The 24,788-nt window shown below is 39.3% G+C and overlaps 1 protein-coding gene across 1 annotated transcript in view; it reads right to left on the minus strand.

Annotated features, from left to right (window-relative positions):
• The window catches only part of LOC104151260 (uncharacterized), a 313,421-nt gene that overhangs the window by 79,562 nt on the left and 209,071 nt on the right, over positions 1-24,788 (minus strand). Inside the window, exon 11 of the mRNA XM_068952381.1 lies at positions 22,482-22,621. Within this exon, the coding sequence (XP_068808482.1) occupies positions 22,482-22,621 (140 nt within the window). The remainder of the gene's footprint in view (positions 1-22,481; positions 22,622-24,788) is intronic.

The following is a 24,788-nucleotide window of genomic DNA, read 5'->3' on the forward strand; positions in this document are numbered from 1 at the left end:
CAAAGGTCAATAGCAGCCCTAGCATTCCTCACTAGATTTTGCCAGCTATTAAGTAATATAAACACATCATGCACTCTTTGTATTTAGAGAATCTAAAAGTTCAATTATATGGCTGTTCAAGGGTTGTTACAGTCAGAAAAGTGACTCTATAAAAACGTCACCTTGTTCCCACACTTATCTGCTTCCTAAAGTGTCTGCTCTCCTGGCAGTATATGTCCATTGTACTCATTAATGTTAATGGGAACAAGGTACATGAATCAGAGAGAGACTGGCCCTTTAAGTTATACCTATTTTGCCTGCTAACAAAGCAAACTTTTTATCACAATAAGCAAGGGAAAGCCAGCACAGGTGTGCAACAGTAATATGCATTATATTTTGCCTCATGCTGTGCCACCACCACTGAAGCTTTATTCTAATTCCAGAACTTGTGTATTTGCTGGAAGGTTAGTGAAGGAGTACAGTGCAGGTCATAAACAACTCAGCTTTATTTTCCATAACTAAACCGAGCAGCAGGCACCTAGAAAAAAATTATACTGGCTTGTAAATGGAACAGTTTAATATGGAAGTAACCGATGGCAAATAAACATAGAATGCCAAGACAATTTCTCTGTCACTAACTGTACTCTGGTCCTTTCATTTCTTTAAAAATCAAAGGTAGTGAATTAGAATTTATTCAATCTTACCAAAGAAATCAATTTGGAATGTGAAATATATTCTTAAGAAGGAAAAATACTGTGCTCTTTTCCTGATAAAAACCTTTCCTACACACAGTGCACTGGGTTAAGTCTAAATACATGCAACTACGAGCGAGATTTTCCAGCTACTTAGCTAGAAGTAGACACTACACTGCCATCCTTTGACGAAGTCATTTGTATGGTAAAACCACTTCAAAAGAGGAGAGCCCAAATGATATGGATGGCAAAACCTCTCCTTGTTAAGTTTCTTCAGCCACCTTCTGAGCTCATAGGTTGTTCCTCCAAACATGTAAAGCTTTCACACTTGCTCTGGCCACCCATACCTCTTTTAAGGTACATCATCATACTTGTTCCTTACTGCAGCTATTCGTGCAGTCTATTCCCAGTCTATTCTAGCAGCTAAGGCTTTATTTTTTGACTTCCTCCAGAAACAAAGATCCAGCTTATGGACTCCCACTGGCAGATGAATGTAGTCCTGATGCTGCATCAGCAGCAGATTTGAGTCTTTTATCAATAGGTTTAGCCACAGAAATCTGTGCACGGCTCTGAGAAGCACTTGCTCCAGAAAAAATGGAACCCAAGAAACTGGTGAAAAGATACAGTTATACTTAAAAAGCCTGATTTCTATGCAGTGGAACAGGAGACCAGGTAGGTTGTGCCATCTCCATCCTTGGAGGTTGTGAAGGCCTGACTTGACAAAGCCCTGAGCAACCTGGTCTGGCCTCATGGCTGACCCTGCTTGCAGCAGGAGATCCAACCAGAGCCCTCTCACGGTCTCTTTCAGCCTGAGTTAAAATGAGATTCTGGAACTCTAGATCTCACTCAGAATCATACCCAAGCCTTCTCTTCAGCCAGCCGCAAGTCAGTGAAGAGATTCTTACAGTATCGATTCCCTGAGTGCATAGGATTTTGGTACACCCACAGACCTCTTGCTAATCCCTCTCTATGCATTGTTCTTCCTTATTGGCCAAAAAGTCGTATCTTCCTATTTTACTTTTTATAGCATATAGCCTCCTTCTTTCCTAGGATTTTGTAGGCTTTTCAGGCATACAGAGCTAGAGGCCTGACAGAGCCATGCTGGGCTTTCTCAGCAGTTTCTGAGAACTGAAAGTTCTCTGAAGAGAAGAGCAACACACTTCTGATCTTAACTTCCACCAATTCAGATTAGTATTCCGTGTTGTTATTTATACTAACTTCTTAATAACTATGGCTGAGTGATCTTGTCCAAAATCCTCTCCCTGGTTTATGAGCATGGATTTAGTTTTTGTGTTCACTGACTGCTAATGGGCATCTTTCTTCCTTAATCCTGCATAAAATTAGGCACCTACTGTAATACACTCCCTACTGCTCTTCACTTATTACACACGAAATTAGGATCTGGCAACCGCCAGTTAACAGCCACTGTAAGATGCTCCCTGCTCTCTTGGTCTTAGAAAGGGAACTGAGTTACAGCAAGTGGTCAGAATATGGCTCAGCATGACAAAGAAAAACTGCTCAGTCAATGTGTACCAGTAAGGACCCTTGAGAAACCGCACAGAGCTGGACTTTGGCTTCTGACAAGCTCTGAGCAAAGCGCCACGTCATGCAGCACCCAAAGCACCATGATGCAGCCACTGCTTTCAGTCCCCTCCCATTGTTTTCCAGCTGGTGAAAACACATGAAAGGACAGCAAATGCAGAAACACTTTACAGAACCTCCAGCATAAGCTTTGCCATGCAGGCTAAGGTGAAAAACTGAACTGATCTCCCTGACATTTCTTAGTTCGCTCTATTCATCTGCTTCCAAAAGGGAGTAGGTAAAACTACAGCACTCACATATTTCCCTAGGTGCAGAGCCAGGCTCTTGGCTAGGAGGAAATACGGGACCCAGGCAAGCAGCTCTTACTCCATCTTACTCAGGTAAAAAAAAAAAAAAAAAAAAAAATTGCAGGTCAGCTTTCCAGTACTTTTGGTCTATGGGAAGAACATACTGAATTAAATTTAATGTAACAGCCCTCAATTGGTTACGCCACCTAGCAAATCCATGGCTGACTGTAGTTATTTTGTTTAAGGTAACAAATTATACTAGAATTGTATGCGATCTATATTCTTGGCCTTTAAAACCAAGGATAATATACAGTTTCTAAGATTTCACTTTATCCCTAAACAATATTAATTGCTTTTCACAGCCAACACAGCTTCATCAGAGAGGAGAATATTGGAAATTTGAGAAAGAACATCTCCATTTAACAGCCTACCTGTAACCGAGAAATTAGCGTTCTTCCCAAGAGATAAATACTGAGGTTAATGAGGTGATCACTGAACAATGCATGCAAAGTTTCTATTGTGCAATATGATTTTATCAGGAAATAATGCACATCACCACCTTGCCACAGTCTGACAAAAAAACTAAGGAGAGTATAGTACACATCGCCAAACGGATGACGACTTCACATAACTTGTTCTGAAAGAAAGCAGCCTGTTGTTTACTGCATTTATCGACAATCTGTGAAAGTAGACCAGAAATCAGTCTAATTACCAGAGTGCCAGTTGTGCTTGTTAACACCAGCTTTGTGACCAAATGTTATTCCACAGTTGTCACATCACAAGAAGGTTTCATTACTAACATAATAGTGAACAAGATCACATGCCTGACTATTGATTGATCTGCCACACAAAGGAAGGACATTGTTGTCTCTATTATAACCAGCTACATCTTTGTCTGCCTGTATAATATGCACTGGAATGTACCACGAGCAGTTGCTGACTGTTTCCTAATTTCTGCCTGTTAGCCCATTAACAGCCCATTATGATTTGCAGATTTTACCACCAGAGAAGAAATGACCTTGCCATAATTCTACTCTTCTGCAATCTTCAAAGTACAGTTTCTATCAGCCTTCTTGCATTGAATCCCACTAAGGACTGGGAGTTATTCAACATTTGCTTTATAAATATATCATTTTTGCCAAATAAAAAGATATTTTAATACTTTCTAGATGCAATTAGGTAACACTACCGGAATAATAGAAATATTCATCATAACTGCAGTTGAAAAGGCATGAAAGAACTATATCCTAGACCAGAGAGAAATATTCTACTCACAAGCACCTCAAAGTGAACTAACATTGACCCTCAGACCATAAAGATATTGCTTTCTATTCACTGGCCAGCCATAAACACAAACAAAAGCTTTCAGGCCTGTTGTTAATATTAAAAATGAACAGTCTTGTTTATTCTTCTATGAACTCAATAAATATTATAATAAAAAAGTGGATTTGTTTATCATTGTAAGTCTACAGAAAAACAAGTATGCCTCATCATCTTATCTGATGATGAATGATTTATCAGGCAGAACATGAATCTGCTTCTAACTGAGTCTATTTTCCTGTTTATGCTTGTTGAACAGATACAATTTAATGAAGAATATAAAGTACTTAAAAATCTGTCTACCATTAATAGTTTAATTAAACTGACATGTACTTCAAAAACAGAGAGACAGAAAACATTAATTTTGGTTATAAAGGGCATGGCATTATTAAAGTGCAATTAAAAACAACATTCACTTACAATTAATAGGTAAAACAATTTAATCATTTGACATTTGATTGTCAGTTCTGGCTAACTTAGCCACCTTGAGGTAGATATGTTCTTGCGTCCTCTTGTAAAGTATATTACACAGCTGCCATTGCACTGCAAAGACCTGAGTCCAAACTAGCAAATTGCTCCTGAGCAATATATTTCATTGAAAATCCCCTGACGGACTTCTCTCTGCATTATTCTTCCCGGGTGCCTCCCATGTTCTTACGGTGACTGTTTCCCAGAGGATCCCTCCCTTCTTCTCCCCTGGGGCAGGCAGCAACCTCTGCTCAGGCTAGCTCAGAGTTTAGGTTCGTGCTAACCGGTCAGCTGGCTGCTAGGTTTTGGAGCACTTTTCCTCTGTGAAAACACTAATTTGGGTGTCTCTGACATAATTCAAGTACCTGTTTTCTTACTAAACTTCACATTTCTCACACCTCTCTCTTTCCATCAAACTTGATCAAAACTGGCCACTGGCTCAATTGCTATTTGAGGGAGGGTGCTGGAAGACAGGAGCAAAGAAAAGCAGCTCGATAACACAGGTCCTTCGGAAGCAGGACAAAAAGCCCTACTGCCAAACTCAAAGTTAAAACCTAAAAGGGTAAAGTAAGAGTCAGTCAAAGAAATTTTGTAGAACTACTTTGCAGAGACATAAGTCCTTCCTCAGCAAAATACCAATAGAAATTTCTTTGAAATTCAGCCTAAATTGTTTAAGAATATACTCACAAACTTATCCAGAAATTTGATCAGAATTTCAGCTTCAGAACAAAAATCTAGATCAAAGAATTGAAACACAGGACTAATCTGAAAACAAGAATTCTGTTTCAGTACTTGTTTCCATGCTATATTGAGAAGAAAATTCAGCTTTTTGAAATTTTACACCAAAAGTGAGAGACACCTATTCCTCAGTAGCCACCAATCCTAATGTAAAACCACCAATATATGATTATTATATGATTATAAGTAATATATCATATATCATTATTATATGATTATAAGTAACTGCCTCTGGATTACATCATTAGCCAACAGATCGGCTACCAGTCAATTGGCTCTTCTAGGATACATGTGAAGAAGTTAGTTTCAATTATTTTCTTTTGAAAAACTATTTCATTGAACAATTCTCAAGAAATGTTGCTCTAATCATAATGAAAGACCAGCTCCTGCAATTTTCTCCACGTAGGTAGAATTTCATGGCAAATTCCATGGGTTTCAGCAGGACTTCCAAAATCTGTGAAGGTCACTTATAAAAGGAAACTGCACGATTAAGATCCTATACCAAAGCACACCTATTCCTGAACACAGCCTGGAGCAGACATTGTTTTCAGGACTACTTAACTAGCTCCTACAAATTTGGTTTACTCATTTCCTGTTGTTGTGTGTCACGTTGAGGTGTGTCACGTAGTTGCAGCTGGCCCCATAAATCATAAGATACATTCTTCTACTGCCTCCCCCAGAGAAAAGGGGAGAAAAGCCTAATGATAAAACCAGAAAAGAAAACTGGCCTAGTTAAAATGTCTGAAAAAGTTTTCTTTTGTGCCTTGTTATCAAAGCAGAGAGCCTCATAACCCTGGCCATCCCACCGAAAGGGTGTTGGCCATGACTTCTGAAGTCCTGCCAAGCTTGGGACCCGTCGCTCAGGAGAACTCCTTCCTTCCATCCTGCAGGCAGCCATGCCAAGCTGGAGCCTCCAGGACCAAAAAAGGAGGAGTGTGCAGAGACCACAAGGATAGCTACCCCTTGTAAGGGTAGCTTTGACACTGGAGACTTAGATGTGCACTTGGTCACATCCAGTTACAGGCCTTTACAGCATGCTGCAAGTCAAATGAATGTAGAACACAGGATATCATCTGGAGTTCCCCCCAGCAGATGAATTTACCAGTAAACTGTACCGAAAAAAAAATTGTTTTATTTTTGCTTTCAGAGATAGTGTTTTAATGAATATCAAAAAGATATGTTACCACGCACCTGTAAATAATGTATTAAAAAAGTGAATAAAAGCCATCAGTACAGTTCAGTGTATACCTGCACTTAAATTTCTTCATGGAGAATATTTAAAGGAAGAGAGAAATTGTAAAGGGTGGGAGTTGGTAGGGCTTATTAAAAAAGAAAAAGAAATCTGCTGTCTTTACCTTTTTTCCCTCAAAATAGTACTATAATAATGGTTTTATTTTCAGTGCAGTTATTACATCTGCCTCCTTCGCATAAATACACCTGCACTGACATAGTTAGACTTTGAATTCAGATAAGTCATCCCCAAAAGAGTAAATATATTCATAAATGGTCAGATCTAAAGCATTTCAGCACTCTAGAAGAAATGATTTTGAGAACTGAGATTCATTTGAAGGTCTTGAGAGGAATTTAGCAATGGAGCTTGTTGAGAAGTATTCACTGGAGCTACCAGGCCCTCACTGTGAAGTTAATAGAGCCCAACCTACACAAGGCAAAGCGGGGAAGGGCAGTGCTTAAAGGTTTTGGTTCTGCAGTCTCTTATGCAGTAAAACCTTATCCATATTCTTTTTAAAACGTGTAACTTAAATGTGATTGCAGTCTGTCAAGCCAGGACTAGTAGAGACCACCAGAGAAGGTGGAACAGTGAATACAGTCTGGAAACACGTCTGAAAGTTAACCAAGAGTACAAACAGCCTATACACCACTGGGTATAAGTTAGAAGTAAAATCACTTTTGCCTGAACAAAGATTCTTTGCTTGCATGAGAATTTCCATCAAATTGCTAGCCACATCACTAATCAGATGTTTTCATATATAGAACAAAACACCAGGCAATTACTGAGCTTTATTTTCTTTATGGTTTACTCACTGTTATGTGACCAATGCAGCAGGAAAATTCAAGCATCTTAGGAAATATTGTATTAATTGACTAAAAGTTTCAATCTTTTATTTAAAAGCAAAGTATTGCATATCATTTAATATTTTGTAAATGCATATCAAACCACACCCATTAAAAACATTTTTTCAGAAAGATACATAGGAATCTTAAAAAGTCTACTGATCATCAGTAATATATTTAAAATTGACATTTATGAAATCCTATTTTGAGCTCCAATTCTTTTTTTTCATAAGTATAAAATCACATAAAATACTAAGGACTTTAATTAAGGCTTAGCCACACTTAAGACTTAGGCAAAGCATATCTGAAGCTTTCCCTAACACAGAACCTTTATGAAAACGCTTCACAAAGTACACAATTGCCTACATTGCTTTGCAATTGAAATCAAGGCATTGGATGTAGATTATGTTGTTATTATGTTTAAATTAAGCTTGAAATGTCATACAACTGAAATAAAAACAGAAGCTGAGCAGGGTATTGTTTGGTTTCTGAATATTAAATGCAATCCAAAGGTAATAGTACTTATAGATTTTTCAGCTATAAACAGATTTATGGAACTGATAAAAACTATTTGCTTATTGAGCTTCAAAAATCTGCATGGTTTCCTCTGTGAATAATTAAATAAGGTTACTGAAGCAGCTTCTTTGTTTCAGTGCTACAGCAATACAGGATTTATATTTAAAGGGCTACTATTTGATTAAAAGGCATATTTTTTAAAACCAAGCAACTTTATTATAAATGTCACTTAAGATTATGAAACAAAATATAGCATAAAAAATAAACAGGTTCAAAGTATTCACGATGTCTACAGTACTTCACGCAGATGATAAAAATGGCAAGTTAGCAAGTTTCATTTTTGTTGCTAATCAGTTTTAGTTTTCAGGTTTGCGTACAAGGGAATAAAGTTGCAACACTTGAAGGCAAGAGGAATTTACTTTTACAATGCTAGTTTCTTTATATGCTTTATTTTTATAATTTCATGAAAATACTCCTATTAATTTTAAGTTACCTGAGAGCTTTTTTTCACTTTAGAAAATCTCTCCATTGTTTTTCAGTATGTCTGATTACTCTAAGTAACTTATTCTCTTAGTACAAGAAGGTAGTTTATTGATCCAGAACTTTCTTGTAATGGTTTTTCAATACAAAGTTAGGATTTCTGTGATTTTACATGTTAAGAAAATATGTAGAATTTTACCACAAATTTTAGGGGCCCTAGCGCCTGCTCAAATGCATGATCTCTCTTCCCTGTTTCAGTGTCACAAGAATGCTAAATAAGGATAGAGAGATCCCTTCTTTCATGAAAAAAAAAATTCAAAATACTAGACCATGTCAAAACTGTGGGAAGAGGTTTCAGATACTATCAGCTGCGGTTTTACGTTCCTGCTTTGCTTGCCAATATTTTGGGTAGCATTCTGAAGTTGCGTTTTGATCCGTTAAGGACCTCCTCTCCTCTAGGCTCAGGTTCGACTTAGTATTGAAAATAGCAGAACAGCAGCTGCTCTGACAGCAATCTTGATAAAATTTTACAAGAGCGGCTATTCCTGCAATATTTTAAAGTAATATGAATTGAGAAAAAAAGGGAGAAAATAAGAAGATAAACACAGAAACCAGACAGAGAAACCCTGGAAGGGAAACATGGAAACCAGAGCAGGGATGAGGAAAGAAACATATGTGGAAGGATTAAGAAGCCAAATGGGGAAACTGAGAGAAACATTTGGAAAAAAACTAAGGAGCAGAAGGCTGTCAGAGGAGGCAAAAAATGCGAGGAGGAAGAGTGGAGAGGGTTAAAACATACATACAAAGAGGAAGCTAAAGAAATGTTGGCGAAAGAAGACAGAGGAAGGACAAAGGGTAGAGAGACAACAACTAGCAGCATGAAGCAAAAATATCAGCAAGGGAAGAGCTTGTAAGAGTGGCATATTAACAACGGGGATCCAAAATTAAGGTAAAAATTTTGAAGAGTAAAAGCCTGACTGATAAGGCCTCGCAAAGTTTACAGGAAACGAATTCTGGGGAAATCCAGGAAAACGCAAGGAACGAAGGGTACACAGTCTTTATCGCCAGAACCTGGGTTCAGGTTAACAGAGCCTCCATTTATAGCAAACCCCAAAGAATAAATATTCAGCCTATCGGAACTGGTAACAGGGACACTGTATAGCGACTGCCTTCTCTTCACAAGCAGTATCGCCTCCTCCTTTTGTACCCTGTCTTTCAGAACAGGAGGAACAAACAGGCAAAACATAATTTACAGTCTCGGTTTATCTGTATCCACAGTCCATCTGCTTACTTTAACCACAACAGAATGTGTGTGTGTGCATTTAGAGAGACGGGTGTCATTAGACCAATGAAGTTAACCAATGTATAAAAGCCAGGATCAGATCAGTAATAAAATTTACACTTCATTATGGATGTCGAAATCCTTGCTGAAATTTTTTTTCATGAGTATTTAGCTTATTGAATTTTACCAGCAAAACCATCGCCAGTGAACGTTCAGGAATCAGCTACTTGGAAGCTCTAGCATTCAAAATTGAAACCTGAAAACAGATATTTGTGTAATAAATTTACAAAATTAGAAAAACTGGACATATTAAAATACATCTCTGTATTCGTGGCTGTAAAATGACTGAATTCATGTCTCATCAAATTTACATTGTAGAATCTGAATATAGTATGATTAGACATTATTTTAACAACTACGTTACAATACAATTTAAAATAAAATGGCCCTTCATATCGCACTAATATCAGTGTTTTAAATAACAAAGGGGATTTTTTTTTTAAATAAAGGAAAGGATTAGCATTTAGTTTCAATCAGTATAAGCAATGCTGTACCAGTTGGTATCTCAAAGATTCAGGATTTTATTAATATTCCAGAGATGCATTTGTGTTGCCTCTGGGTACACTGAAAAGCCACTTAAACTGCACTTAAAGCAGCACTACAGGATCAAATTGATGTGCATCAACCATTTACAATAAAACTTGATTATTATAAAGGCATACATATTTGCATAATTACATGTTTGATTTTTTGATAATGCAGCATACACTACAAAATGTTGCTTCATGTAGAAAGGCATCGTCAAAAAGCACCATCTGCTGTAGTGTTTAATGCACTGCAATGTTCGGAAAAACTCCGAAGGTAGATTTCTGGGAATCAAAGGGGAAAGCAAGAGAGTTTTGCCAGAACAAGAGATTCAGGGCTGGAGGCTCCAGCATGGCACACCTTGGACTTTTGGTTAGGTTGTTGTCCATTTTTCTCTGGCTATTTTAAAATAAAATTCTCAAGGGAAAAAAGGTAAAAGACAACAGAGCAGCAATCCTACGGTCTTCAGGACGTAGGATTCAGAACTTGAGAGCATTTGGCATAAATGCATTTTTGACATTTTTACTTATAACAAAAATTTCAGTATCTCACGTTATGTAACGAAAGAACCATATCGGGAAGCAAAGCAAACAGCACAGATCGGTGGATTCTGACACTGAGTACCTTGACAGAAATAAATCTTTTAAAAAGAATCTATATTACATAGCACAGCAGCTTAAAAGACAGAGAACTTGAAAGCAAAAAATCTCTGTATTTGCTCAATACAGAAGGAGAAACCATCTGTTCTTCAGTAATATCTAACTGTAAACCCTAAGTTCAGGAGATCTGATGCTAAGAGCACAGGAGTCAAAGCATATCTCAGAGCAGGAGAAACAGTAAACTTTTCCAGACTTAGCACAGTTAGTCTACAGATCTTGGATCCTAAAAAGTTGCATCACACTGATGAGCACTACATCTTTACCGTTTCAATACCTGAGGCTGCGTTAACCAAAGTGGATTTTGAGAGAGACATGAATAGGATGGAGTTGTTTTTAATATTCTGTCACTTCAAAGAGTTTATATGTATTTACCCAGGACACACAAAATGGGCCAGCTGCGGTTTTTCCACAGTCTGTTGCTACCTCTGAACTACGCTGTGAACATTTTTGGACATTGGGCTGTGTAGTAAAGCAGAGTGCAGAGCCAAGACACCAAGATCTGGCAGGGAGGTAGATAGGCATGCACTAGCCCGTTGCTCCCCAGCAGGAGCTCGTTCCTTCGCAGGCTGGCCTTGGGGAAGCAATGTGATTCACTGCTCAGGGACTGCGTTACCAGCTAGAAACCAGCTGCCAGAACTTGGGCAACTCATTTCACTTCTCCATGCTTTCCATTTTTCTTCCTTCTGACTGTTCTTTACATCATATCAGTTGAAAACATAAAACACTTTAGGACAAGGTCTTTTTAATAATACATGTTTCCACCATAGTGGGCATTAAACAAGCTTTCATCTCAGTGGGCACCACTAAGTATACCAGGATACAAACAACAGTTGGACCGTATGCCATATACAGGACACATACCAAGCCAATTAAAAAGCATCTTTAACATCACAAATGCTATGAAGTCTAGCAGTCAGGAACAGCATCTTGCTTTGAAATATATTCTACAGCCTAGTGACATAAAGGGCCTTAGAAAATGGGAAACTTTTGTCCACATACCTGGGGGAAGGCAGATACTCAAATGAAATGTAAAGTGTGTATGTATGCACGTACATGTGAATGCATGTAGACAAATATAACCTGCAAAGATATCAGACCTTCTGTGTCCAAAACATAACATCTTGTATGTAGACTCATTGAAACCAAACTGATGGCCATAGAGCTTAAAGCCCCAGAGTTGCATTACTGGGCTCTTAGATTATGCTACATTTGGACTATGATAGATTTAAATTCCCACCAAGAATATAATCAGTGTTGTATAGTTATAAGATAGACTGTGTTACACGTTATGAGGAAGGATGTGCTTGAGTCCTCTATTACACACAAGATTTTTAAACATCTAAGTTCTTTACCATGGCTTATCAAATACAATTATAGCTTGGCATTCAGAGATGCCGAACACCCACACTATCATTGACTTAAATTAGCATTGTGAAATCCAGCACTTCTGAAAATCAAATCCTTTGTGTGTCATGCAGAAGAAGAGCATGAAACATTTTTAAAATAGCCAACATATTGTTGTGTGTACATAGTTCACAAAAAGCTCAGAAATATTTATCCATCGATATTTTACCACACCGATAATTTACTGAGATGAACTGTTTTACAGTATAGTAATACATTCCCTCTGCCTGCACTCTGCCTGAAACTGAACCTATACGGTTTCTTGCTCTTCAGGTACCGCTACGGAGAAGACAATGACGTATCTTTAGCATAATGTTGAAAATAACCCCAAACGATAACAAAGCTTCAAAAAAATCTGCGTTTCTTTCCCACTAAAGGCTCTAAGTGCATTGGTCATAATGGTTTAAAGACGAAACAAAACTGACCAGGCAAACGCAAATCTTTAGAAACAATGCCTTTCTTTTTTGTGCCTTAATATTCTGCTCTTGGTGAGCTCTCCTAACAAAGTCTGCACTAATCGTTGCTGGAATCAGCACAGCAGCAACTGCTAAGCACAGGCTTTTTCTCCACCCTCTCTGCACTAGGTGGACAGGGTTTTCCATTTCATATATCATTTTCAACTTGCTGCAGCGATTCCACAAAGACAGGAGGATTTAGAAAGCTAATGAATGGGGGTGGAGAGCGGGCTAGCATTGGAGTGTCTGTGCTAATGTCTAAGGCTAGACACCCTGAGTGGCTTTGCACACAGGGCATTGCCACTGATTTTATTCTCATTGCATGGCACTGACACACTTTGACAGCCAAGTCATTCATCTCAAGTTAATAAATCAAAGTAGAAAGGGGGGGTAGGGGCATTTGTTTGTTTGAGCATTTAGCACTACAGGATTTAGGGCAAGGCTCACTGGGCTCTGCATTGCCCTGATTGTTATTGCACTGCAATGACAGCAAAATTATTTATCTTTAAGTTGCTAATTAAGAACAGAACTGAAGAAAAATATGTTTGGTCTGGATACACTGTAGTATCGAGGGACCATTTGCGACATCATAATGAGATGCCATAGATGCTGTAACTCGGTACTGTCTAAGAGTCTCTTGTCATTTTATTAGGAAGAAATTTTATCTTGCCAGTTAACTGACGCAGGTTAATAGTTTATAAATAAAATTAACCCAAAAGAGGAAAAGAACACCCCTCCTCACCCCCAAGAAAAAGGTCACTTTCCTTCCCCAGCTCCCTACCATCTGTTTCACTGACACCAGTGCTGTTACTACAGCACCAGAGTTTTGCACATCTAGCCCCCCTTTTGCAGACATGTCATCAATACTGCCTGGCCACTTGGGAGAACTGGCTATACTGATTACAAAACACTGGTACTATAAATCTGTTAATTTCAATGATAAAATAAGATATTTTAGGCTTTCTTGTCCCTGAAGAACCAAGAATAATTGCAGATTGACTGTGAACCAGTTAAGGACCAAAGAGTTTTATGTTGTGAATATCATTCCTTTTTTTAAAAAAGTAAGTTTCTGGTTCTTACCTCTACATAATAACTTAGGATGTGGGTGAAGCTGATAACTCAGATCTGAGTAATGAATTATGATTTTAATTTTCCCAAACCCTAGTTATCCCCAGATCCTACTCAGCTGACTGTTTCATGACCACTGTCATCAGCACATCAGGTAGAGGGGCAACTGTGAGGCAACTGCTACTGCAGTGAATGTCAGCATACGGCCAAACACAAGCAGGCTTTGGGCCTTGACCACTCTTCTCTACAATGCCTTAATGCAAGTTAAAAAATGCTAGCTATTAGTTAGTGACTCCCTTTCCATCCTAAATGTAGCAATTCCCCACTGTACCAAATGCAAAAATTGGGCCGGGGAGGCCCCCAAGGTCGGGGGCAGACTTTGGCCGGCGCTCCCCGCATGAAGCGTGCCAATCTGCCCCCGCAGCGGCAGCGGGCACTGTCCGAGCGGCTGAACGGAAAGCACACGGGCAAGTCTGTGCCTTTTTCCTTATGTCTGAGGATGGGCTGTTCCCTGCCACTGCAGCCTGCTGCCAGTGCTCAGGTAATAGGCTTCTGCAGCGAATCACGTTGTGAGTTCTGTCAATTATTAATAATGAGACACGCGCTTCCACATCAGACAGCTGTCTTATAACGTGATAAGGCTGTATCATATTAGTGTATCAAAGCTCAGCCTCATAACATTAGTAGTTTACTAAGTGAACTTTGAACGAGATTATACCCAAAACAATCTGCTGAGTCCTAATTTTCATGAAGTTTGTAAATAGAAAATGCCTCTTTATTGGCAATATTTTTAGAATATGGTTTGTATTTTAGGTAGTTGGTTTACTGCTACACTGCATTTATTCTAACACAACATTGATCCCTTGTCTCATATATCAGATTTAGTTGCTTTTTCATAGTATAATTTCTAGGTGACAGTGGCTATCCGGGACAGAAACAGCTGATGGATCTAATTTGATTTTGCCCTTATACCAGCAGAAGTTCACTTACTAGTTCACTTACTCAGAATTCATTGATCACTCTAAGGTCTTCTGGGATTGTGAAATCTCATTCTCAGTGTCTTTTCCAATTGTCAAAGCACAGACTCAATACTGCATCTGACATCTTTGCAGCCTGTCTCGTTCTGCATAACACAGCAGTCAACCATGGGGTTATAGTCAATGACGAGGCTCTCATAAAGGATGACAAGGCTAACTCTTCCTGGCTTCAGATACTGCAAAAAGGTAGATCTCTCTGAAAGGTGGGTTTACTGATGATAAGCGAGGGGCAGCTCAGTGACAATCATATTTTTAAACAAGGGGAAGGAGGAACAGGGAAAGGGTGATGGGAGACAAGAAAAAGGCAATAGGAAAGGAAGAAGAAATTGCAGAAGGTGTTGGACACACAGATCCATAGGTCTAGAATCAAAGAAAAGTGCACCATTTAGCATAGCAAGACGACTGAATTCCTTTATCTGTGGCTTACTATTCCTAGCTAGAACACAAGATAGTGTCTTGTGCACAGGATTGTAAAACAGCGCATTCAGTTCAATGGCAAGACAGCATGCATTGCAGGAGGATACTGTCAGAACAATAATCACTTTTAAAGTGGTTGTAAAGATCTTCTAGTCACTAAGCGCACACAAAGAGGTAAGAGGAGGTTAATGAAACTTCAAGAACTGTTTGTGTTCAGTAAGGTTACTTCATCTAGAGTTTCTGAGAGCAGATAAGGTGGAAAAGAAAGATATTGGGGAAGGCAGATGACATTTAAAAGAAGCAGTATTAAAGTTCTCCATTACAAGAAAAAAGAAGACTATTTTGTCAACAGTAAACACATTCATCTTCATCTAAGAAGCAACTGATAGTTCCTGCAATATGCAGGAATTCAAAACCTTGAGCTAATCTGTGCGGTGCGCTTACGGTACAATTTTTCAAACATGCTGATATTTAGGTTAGCAGTTTTGGAACAAACGCATTCATTGCCAGATAGGAGGTTTTTTCACAGAAACAAACATTAGAATCAGTGCAGACCCACTTCAATCACAGGTTGCTTTCTGAACACATTCACCAGTCTAGCTTCAAACTGTTGAAGTAACTAAGCTTCCGTTTCTCCTCTCCAGAAACTATTCACCAACCTAAATGCAGTCAGCTATGCTGAGCAACTTTTCTGTGATATTCGCCGTCCATTTTGTCATTTTTACTCATCCTTTGAAAGACAGGAAGATATTTTTCTCTCTAGATGTTTAAATCTCATCGGGCTACAATCATCAGCTGCCGCATCATCTTTTCATCATCTCATTTATATTCAGGAAGGAGCTCATGCTACTATACACCACCAAGAGAGGTGGTCAATAGTTCCAAAAAAGCAAAAAGTACCAGGGGCAAGATGATGAGGAATGACATAACCAGTAACATGGTTTTTAAAATCCCCTCTGTTGGCCTGCAGGCCATGATACTTGTATTTACAACTGTTGGTTTATTTCAAACAGAATTTTATTTAAGCAAAATGAAAGCATAGCTTTCGAGGCAAGAGCTGAAGCCTGGGAACAGAAGGTGAACGATCCAGTACTCACATCACTACTCAGAGCTATGATCATTCACTATATTGCTACAAACATCCTGTGCCACCTTAGTCAAGTTGCTTAGGTTTTTTTGTGCCTTAATCCCTCATCTTTGAGATAAGTATGACTTAGCCTCCCTATCTCACAGGCACACAGTGAGGATAAATACATTAAAGAAGAATTAATATATCACAAAATAGTGATAGGAGTTCAATACCCTGAGTACAGAGTCATTTATCTTTTTGTCTCCTGGATCAAGTAGGGTTTCTAGATGTGTGCAACAATAAAAGTCTAATCTATTAATATATAAAGAAAGCCAACAGAATCTCCAGCCCTTCACTTCTATGTACAAAACCACAAGCGAATCAGAAACATATACAACCAGCATAAAGTGGGAATACCGGAGGGAAAAAGGCCACAGGTCCTTCCTTTATTACAGTGGGGTGAGAAAAGGATAGTAACTGCAAACTAGACGCAAGTAAAGAAATCTATTAATTCCAACAGACTAAAATAGAAAACATAAGCAAACCCAAACAAATACACATCAAATGCATATATAAAAATATATATCAGTATTTAGACACACATATTTTTAAAAAAACTTCTTAAAGTTATCTCCTGTAAGGAATATACTATAATTTACTAGCATATGAATTATGTACTGCTCCCAGGATGAAACCTCAATATTTTTTGCTCCAGTCAACCCTCTCCATAAAATAGCTTTATTCGAGTTTAGTGATGTTAGGAAAAAAGTGAAAGTAATGTCTATAGCTCCTATTAAAAAGCAGATCATATGTTTCTTAGTGATTAACTATAAAAAAAAAGAGTTTTCACCAAATATTCAAAATTATAGATTAATTCAGACTCCTAGAGAAAAATCAAACTTGTAAACTGTGCAGATTATATATCCAATAAAATATTTATTGTTGCACAATGTATATTGTTAACTGTGTTGACTACTTTTCACCAAGGTGCCAGAGAAATGAAAAATTAACCAGTGTAGAATATAAAATAGGTTTTTTCAAGTCCTAGAGCTAGTTCACAAGCATACAAAACAGATTGTATTCAGAGCTATAATATAGAAATTCTTCAGTGAAGACGACACTAGAGCTGAATACCTGACAGCAGAACAAAACAGAGAACAGCATTAAAGCCATGTAGCCAAGGTGCTGCATGCAAATGCAGGAAGACCTGAATTAGTAATGTTGAAGGTCTAGCTAAAGTCGATGGTGGCTGTGTCAATGAATGTTTTAATGACATCTTACTAGTTTAAGGAGTAACAAGTGCATACATACAGCCTAATGGAACCCTGGAAGTTCAGTTAATGTGCAGTGCAAAATCTCTAAAGATTTACAAAAACAAGTAAATATTTGAATATACTTCTCTGCAATCTCATAAATTGGTTTATGAAAATCACATATGCAGTTTGAGGTACCTATTCTTGTTTTCAGTGTTAATGATAACCACAAACAAGCAAGCTCCCACTGTCCGTCATGTATTCCTTTTCAAAATTAACACAAATACTCATTTAAACTGTGGCTACAAAGCACCAAGCATTGGTCATACTGTAAAAGGGAAAAGTTTAGTAAATAAAACCATGGATCGCAGCTCAATTCTAGCTACTTTTCTTCTGAATACCGTGGGTTAAAATATGCTGCTTTGTTATTATCCTTCTCAGTCTCTCCGTTTTTAGATGACCTTTGATTCCTTCTAACACAGGACAACTCTAACTAGCAGGTTGGAGGCAAACACTGACAGAATTACAGCTGTCACTCAGGCTGCGCACTGCTCTGCACAAAGGAGGATTTCTGACCTGCCCCCCATTCACAAAATCACTTGTGATGGCTAAAAAAATACACCAACTAATCTGGAGTGCAGATTAGCCTTTGTCCCTGCCCTTGTTCCCTGTTTTTCACTTCCAGCTCTTAGTACAGGCCACAGCACTCCTGGGAATGCACTTCCACACCAGGAACGAGCGTGTGTTAGTCTGACAAAATACTGAAAAAACAGCCTTTGAGCTCACGCAGCTTCTCAACCCTACCCTGCAGTTGCGGCACTGCTGGAACTACCCTCCTGCCTGTCCCCTTCTCGGTGACCGCTGCATTCCAGCCGCGGGAAAGGGAGAGCCCTTTCCACTCCAGGGGGAAGCCCAGCACCCTGGGCACCCTGAGCCAACGTACGGTCTGCCTCACCATCCCTAACCCTTCTACCCCCAGAACCGCACTGCTGAGACTAGAAGGAAAAGTGACTGTCTCATAAGGTTTGGGGTTGCCGGTTCAGGCAGGTTAGGATAGCTATCCTTCTCCTCAGTTGTAAGTTATTGCACTGTTTGATATTAAATGCAACACATTTGACAATGAAAAATGTGCTGAATATTTCAGAATTAGTGATCCTAAAGAAAACGGGCTCTGGGTTATGCTACTTTCTGTTAAAAGAATAATTACATCAGATAATTATATTGGAAAGCCTTCTCCTCAGAGAAATATGCTTAGTTTTTTACCATAGCTACTCAGCAGCCTCAGCTTACATATTCCCCAATCACAGTTTTCACTTTTGGAAGAAGCGGGCAAAATGGACGCTATTTCCTTGCACTTACAGACCCTCTGTCTCCTTCCCGGCTTTATTTCTCTCATATGAGCAACATCTCCGAAAAAGTTGGTAGGTTGGAGCCTTATTCCTGGAACTGCTCCCTGATACTCTACCCCAGCCTGTGAATGGAAAGGCTGGAGTAGACACAACCACTTACCTCTGCGTAGGAGTGCCTGCTGCTAAGATTTAACTAGGAGCCTGGCTACCCTAGCTATCCTTTTTTCTTAAGCAAGTCATGCAATTAAACAGGCACCTCACCTACACAAAGCTCACAGTCCTCTTGGTTGTACAAAATGCATTGTTCGTATGAGTGCTAAAAGCTTCAATCACAAAGGTACACATAACTATTGTATTCTTTTGTTTATTGTTATGTTTAATCTCATGATTGTTCTAGGGATCACTCACTAAGCTGATTCATTTGGGGGAGCACTGGCTGCTGCAACTGCATCCAAGGCTGCCTAAGCTCACCCTTTGCAGGGTACTGCCGTTTGGTGATACCGTGGGCAGCCCAGCTGGCCTGGCTGGAATGAAAGTAGCCACTGCAGGAACACGGGCAGTTGCCTCTGCACTCACCTGGTGACGCATAGGGCCCCTAACACCCTGCATGACGCTGCCACGCACTGCAACACTGCAGATGCGCTCCAGAAGCGCCCTCCCGGGAAGCTGCGAGACACCCCTGCCAGCATGCACAGAAATTTATGGGAGGATGCTGGCAGCTGGACCCCCGCCTCAACCCTTCACAGACCAGCCACAAGCAGCAACGTACTCTTCGTTAGAAGTTTGCAAGTAGACAACATTTGAGCTAGGGGCAAAGCAAGGTTGTAATTTGGGTTAACTATGGCAAAGACAAGCCCCATACTTTATTTAAACTTCATTTTGACAACGTAAGCCAAGTTTGTTACAATACTGCTTTCGTATCTCCAACACAGTGAAAGACCTCACGTTCTCTGTGGGCCCTAACTCTGCACAAAAAATCCCTTGTTTCTGCACCCGAGCAATATCAAATTCTATAGCAGTGTTTACTGATATATTCAGATTAGATGTGCTCATAGAATCTTACGGATGCTGTATTTTTAAATGCTTACTCTATCAGCACTTGATGCCTGCACATTTTCACAATCTTTTTTGATTTACACTGAAGCAGTTGGACTATATCATCAAACAGCGCGAACTTGACGCAAAGCACTGCTATCGTCTGCTTGTTCCTGGTGGGTGAGGAATGAAAGAGGGAGTGCACATGCACCTGAGCGGTGTGTGTATTAGGACTCCCGAAAGCCATATTCCAACATCTTTCCACTTAGGATACAGGTTGGAGACCCATTGCACACCTGCAGGACTGGGAGTCTGGATCTTGAGGACTAGATGTCTAAAACTAGATTCCTAAATAAATACTTGAAATACCTAAAAAATAGCTATTACCTTCAAAAATATAGACTCGTTGGCAGCTTTTCTGAAGCCAGAACTACTGTACATTCAGTATTTTTGTATGCACTTTGGTACCCAACTTTAGAATACTGTTTTTAGGAATCCTGAACCAGAGCCAAAATCTTGACATTTTAAACACACTATGGCACAGGAGAACAATGTGAAAAGACCTGGACTGCTGCACAAACAGGCAGGCTGCAAGCAAGCTTCCATCCTGCTATTATACCACTGTGGAAGGAACTTCACTATGGAGGGTAAAGATGAGTAAAGCACAGGAAATACGCAGCTATTTATACACAGAAAGTAAAAGGATTATTATATAGAACAAAGATTTACAATGGATCAGCCAAGCATCTCTATGGAGCAGAAGTTTTATAAAAGAATAAACAACTTATATATAATATATATATAATGTATTATTTTATATATATATATTATATAATATATATTAAAAATATATATATATAATATATATATTTATATATATATAAATATATATATTATAATATATATATTCCCTGAGACTGCAGGCAGCCCTAGAGACTTCTAGGAATTATTAATTAGACCAAAGGCTGCCAGATGCTGCCAGAGCCCTGGCTGCTTGCCTGAGAGCTCAGGCGCTTCCAGGAGGGCAAGGTAGGACGGTTGGAGTCTAAAGGGTACCTAGCTCTCTAGAGAAAGACTTTTTTGTTGTTGTCACTGGTTTTGAGTGTGTTTTCTTTGTAAGACTTGGTCTGAGGCTCACTTATTTTTCCACCTAGAAATTTTACTACACCTAGAGGTTTTTTTTTTTCTTTTGACTATTCCCTGCCTTGAAGAGTTTTGCAAAAGCCTCTACATTGATTTAACTTTGGCTAGACCTGTATTAGCAAACACTGAAAATTTTGTCTTTAACAAAGTAACTCACTCAGGTCACCAGCAAGAAGAGCTTTCATTCCTCTTTCTTCCATAAATTCTTTCATTTGTCCCACTAATTTTCCAAAGGAAAGGAAACTAAAGGCTGAATTATTCTTTTTCACCATCCCCTAAATTCCTTTTAGCTTAGATATCACAGTCTAAAACCCAAAGTTTGTTCCCCCATTTCCGTATGAAAGAACGGTGAGATGGAGCTTTTGTGGAACAGGTGCCCGTTGACGACAAGCAATTTACCATCAAGAAATGCATTTACCAAGATGTCCCCTTCACCACTCCAATTAATACCTAAGCACGCAGCATGTGCCCTAACACCCATGTGATACTACTGCGGTCATCTGAGATGAACTTGTCCCAGTAATAAGTCCTTTAAACATATTATGATCCTACTTGCCCATGTTCTCCGGTATGTCATTAATTGAAAAAAAAAAAAAAAAAACAGAAAAGTTCCTCAAATAATAAATAAAAACAATGAAAGTAACATTTGGAGTAAATTCTAGATGCTTACTTTAAAGCATAGGCAAAAAAAACTCATAAGAAATGTGTAAGAAAATTCAAACCAGAAGGTAAGGCTAATTTTCATTAGGAAGAGACAGCCCACTGCTGTAAAAACATACCCTTCTCTTCAGGAGAATGCAGGCATAAGGCACAAGTTTTTATTATTTTTTCCTAGTCTGAAATTAAATAATTGTCAACAAGAGTGGCTCCAGGCACAGGCAGAACAGGCAGCTGCCCAGAGTCCAGGCTGCCCAGGGCAGATGGGCAGCCGCAGTCTTTCCTCCTCACCCACCAGAGAGCCAAGCTCGCCACTGCTTCTCGGGGAGCCTGGCAATGTATGGGCTGCGCTACAGACCACAAAACCACAAACCCTAATTAAACTGGGCAATTGATGTGTTTTAATACGGATGCAGCCATTAATGTTAGACAAGAAGGTTATAGCCAAACCAGGTATTAATTACAAGGTGCTAGCACTTTTGGCCCTCTTCCCAGACACCTCCAGCATGGCTGGGAACAGCACGGGGGTATCTAAGCCAGGCTGCAGAAAGGCAGCATCTTCCCCACGTTGCCTGGCAGCCCAAAGAAACGCACAGGAGGTTTGTGCCTCCACCACAGCCGAAGGGTGCTGAGCTCCACACCGCAGTGGCTAGGCTCCAAAAGCGGAGCTCCTGAGCGTCACTGCAGCAGCTCAGGGATGTCACAGCACTGAAACATGCGTCACCGCTAGCTTACAGTGTAAATACACCCAACATTATGGAGACAGAGTGAGGAGAAGACAGCATAGCTGTTGGAGTGAGCATGCAGAAGCCATCCCAGAGGTTTCCTTTTCTGTTTTACTGTGTCTGCCAACCTGTCCCTCAAGACTAATCATTACTATGTCATCCTGGCTGCTAATTTAATATACCAGAGATCAAAGCCAGCAGACAAGAGTATTGTTGTACAACTGCTAATAGGTTTCCCATAACCTTACTGTGGGCATGGGGTCCTGAAGTCCCTCACGAAGCAGGAGTTCAGCTGGAGTTTTGCCCCAGTAAGGACAAGGGAGGATCAACTTGTTCCCTGTAGAGCTGGTCAAGGGTCCACTGAAACAACTGAAATGCACCTGCTGGACTGAATAAAATTTGAATTAGAACTTCTGAAAATAAAGTTATTGGAAAAATAACAGAGCCTGTAAATACATTTTTCAAGTATTTGAGTGAAAATTGCAAAAATTCCTTTTACAAATGCCTGTTTACTACTGCCCTGGCAGATTATGTTTAACCTGATTAGATTAACAGGGAAATTGTTGAGGTTTCATGGCAATATCCAGTTACAATTTTTACGAAGATTCTTTGGGCAGAAACCTTCAGGATAGCTGGGGGAATAATGCAGAGAGAATGCTATCTCTCTCTTAGAACATGCTATGTTCAGAAGACATTAAACAACATTTTTAACTCCAAACACTCCTGTTTGTCTTTCCCAATTGTCTCTTTAGCTGCCTTCTTGGAAGTTTTTCAAAGGAAGAAAAATAATTTCTTGTATTATTTCTGTAAAAGTTCTCTGGTCTGTGCAGCTTATTTCTGTAGGCTAAGGATATTAGGGACAGAATTTACTGCTTGGCCTGGAGTCTTTCCCATCTCCAAGCCTGGTGGGAAACAAGCCAGCCAGCCAGGGTGGTTGGACCAAGTCTACCCGCTGTATACAAGCTTTGGTATGACTTTTAGTGAGGCCCAGAACTCTGTGTCTGAGACTTTGCTACAAGAACCAACTGTTAATTGACCCATGGTTTACTCAGCTCAGCAAAAATGTATTACTTTTTTCATGACTCCATTTGCTCTTTAAAGTGATATAGATATGTACAGATCAATGCAGTAGTTAAGGTAAAATATTATACAATCAGCTCATCTTTGGGAGGGTAAGCAGCTTGCCTCATAAAACACCCCAATGAGAAAAAATGGTCACACATGCACCTACCAGCATTTCAAACAACTTTCTGTAAAGATCCCAACAACTATAAGAGTCTACTTTAAAATACTGTTAAATATTGCAAAAGTACTTACACTAGAAAATAACGGTTTTTCGTAAAATTAAAGAATAACAGTACAATAACCTGAACAATTCTAACTCCTCTAAGGATTAATGACAAGACAAAGACAGATAACATAACCCTAAGAATGCAAACGGTGGGTTTTACAAGCTCCAGTTCTTCAATTAAGACTATAATTTCAGGATGGTACCCCTGTTAATCAGTCAGGAAGATTTCATATATTTTTGTTGAAACATAATAGAAAGAAATTAACTGATGTGCTACAGGAGCCTACAGTATTGTCTTTATGTCTTCTAACCTTGTCTTTATGTCTTTTAACCTATACCATAGTCTTCAAACATTTCATTTCATACAATTAGAACAGCCATCAGGAGACATCTTATATGGTAAATTTGCAACGTGTTTTTTATGTTTTAGATCCTGTTGGAACAGAGAAGTTTTTCACAATGGTATGTATTACTGTAATTTCAGACTTTAAGCATTCCAGGCTATGAAAACAACATTTTTTAAATGGATGGTTTATAACCAGTCGACACAGAAGAGATTATTTGGCTCATTTCTTCCAGAAAGGGATGGAGATATACATACACATATATATATGTATATAAATACATACACACACATATACACAAAATTTATTGAAAAGAATAGTTCCATTAAGTACAGTGATTCATTTACACCTCGGGAATCTAGTAAATGTTCCATTACAACTCAAGACAGGACACAGAACAAAAGCAAGGGATGAATGATTTTTACCAGAAGTGAAGACTGCCTTAATGAGAGCTAGATGACTCTCGATGATGCTTACCTTCTCATACAAGTCGCTCAGAATAGGTGACTTCAGGTTGATGAGTAAACATAGAAGAGAAAAAAATTTACATGTTGTTGACAGATGCAGCTAAGGTGAAACAGTAAATCTGATTCAAGCAGGTGATGTTAGTCTACAGGATAAATTACCACAATGAACTATTTTCCTGATTTAAAGAAGTTCTGTGGCTCCTCACTAATTTTTCCACGAAGTAGACAGACACATATCCCAGCACAAACACACAGGCAAACCCTGTATGAAACCAGCAGTACCATCCCCCTTTCTCATCGCCCCTCTGTAGAGGTTGGTCCGAGCACCCGCTGGGCCCCGCGCTTGCCCCTTCCCTGAGTCTTCCTCCGAGGGAAGCTGTCACTGCTGAGCCGAGCGCTGCACAAGCGGGCCAGAGGATTGCGCCCCGACCAGCCTTTCATGCGTGAGGGCCA

The sequence above is a fragment of the Struthio camelus genome, chromosome 8 (assembly GCF_040807025.1).
Source record: "Struthio camelus isolate bStrCam1 chromosome 8, bStrCam1.hap1, whole genome shotgun sequence".
In the NCBI taxonomy this organism is placed as follows: Eukaryota; Metazoa; Chordata; class Aves; order Struthioniformes; family Struthionidae; genus Struthio; species Struthio camelus.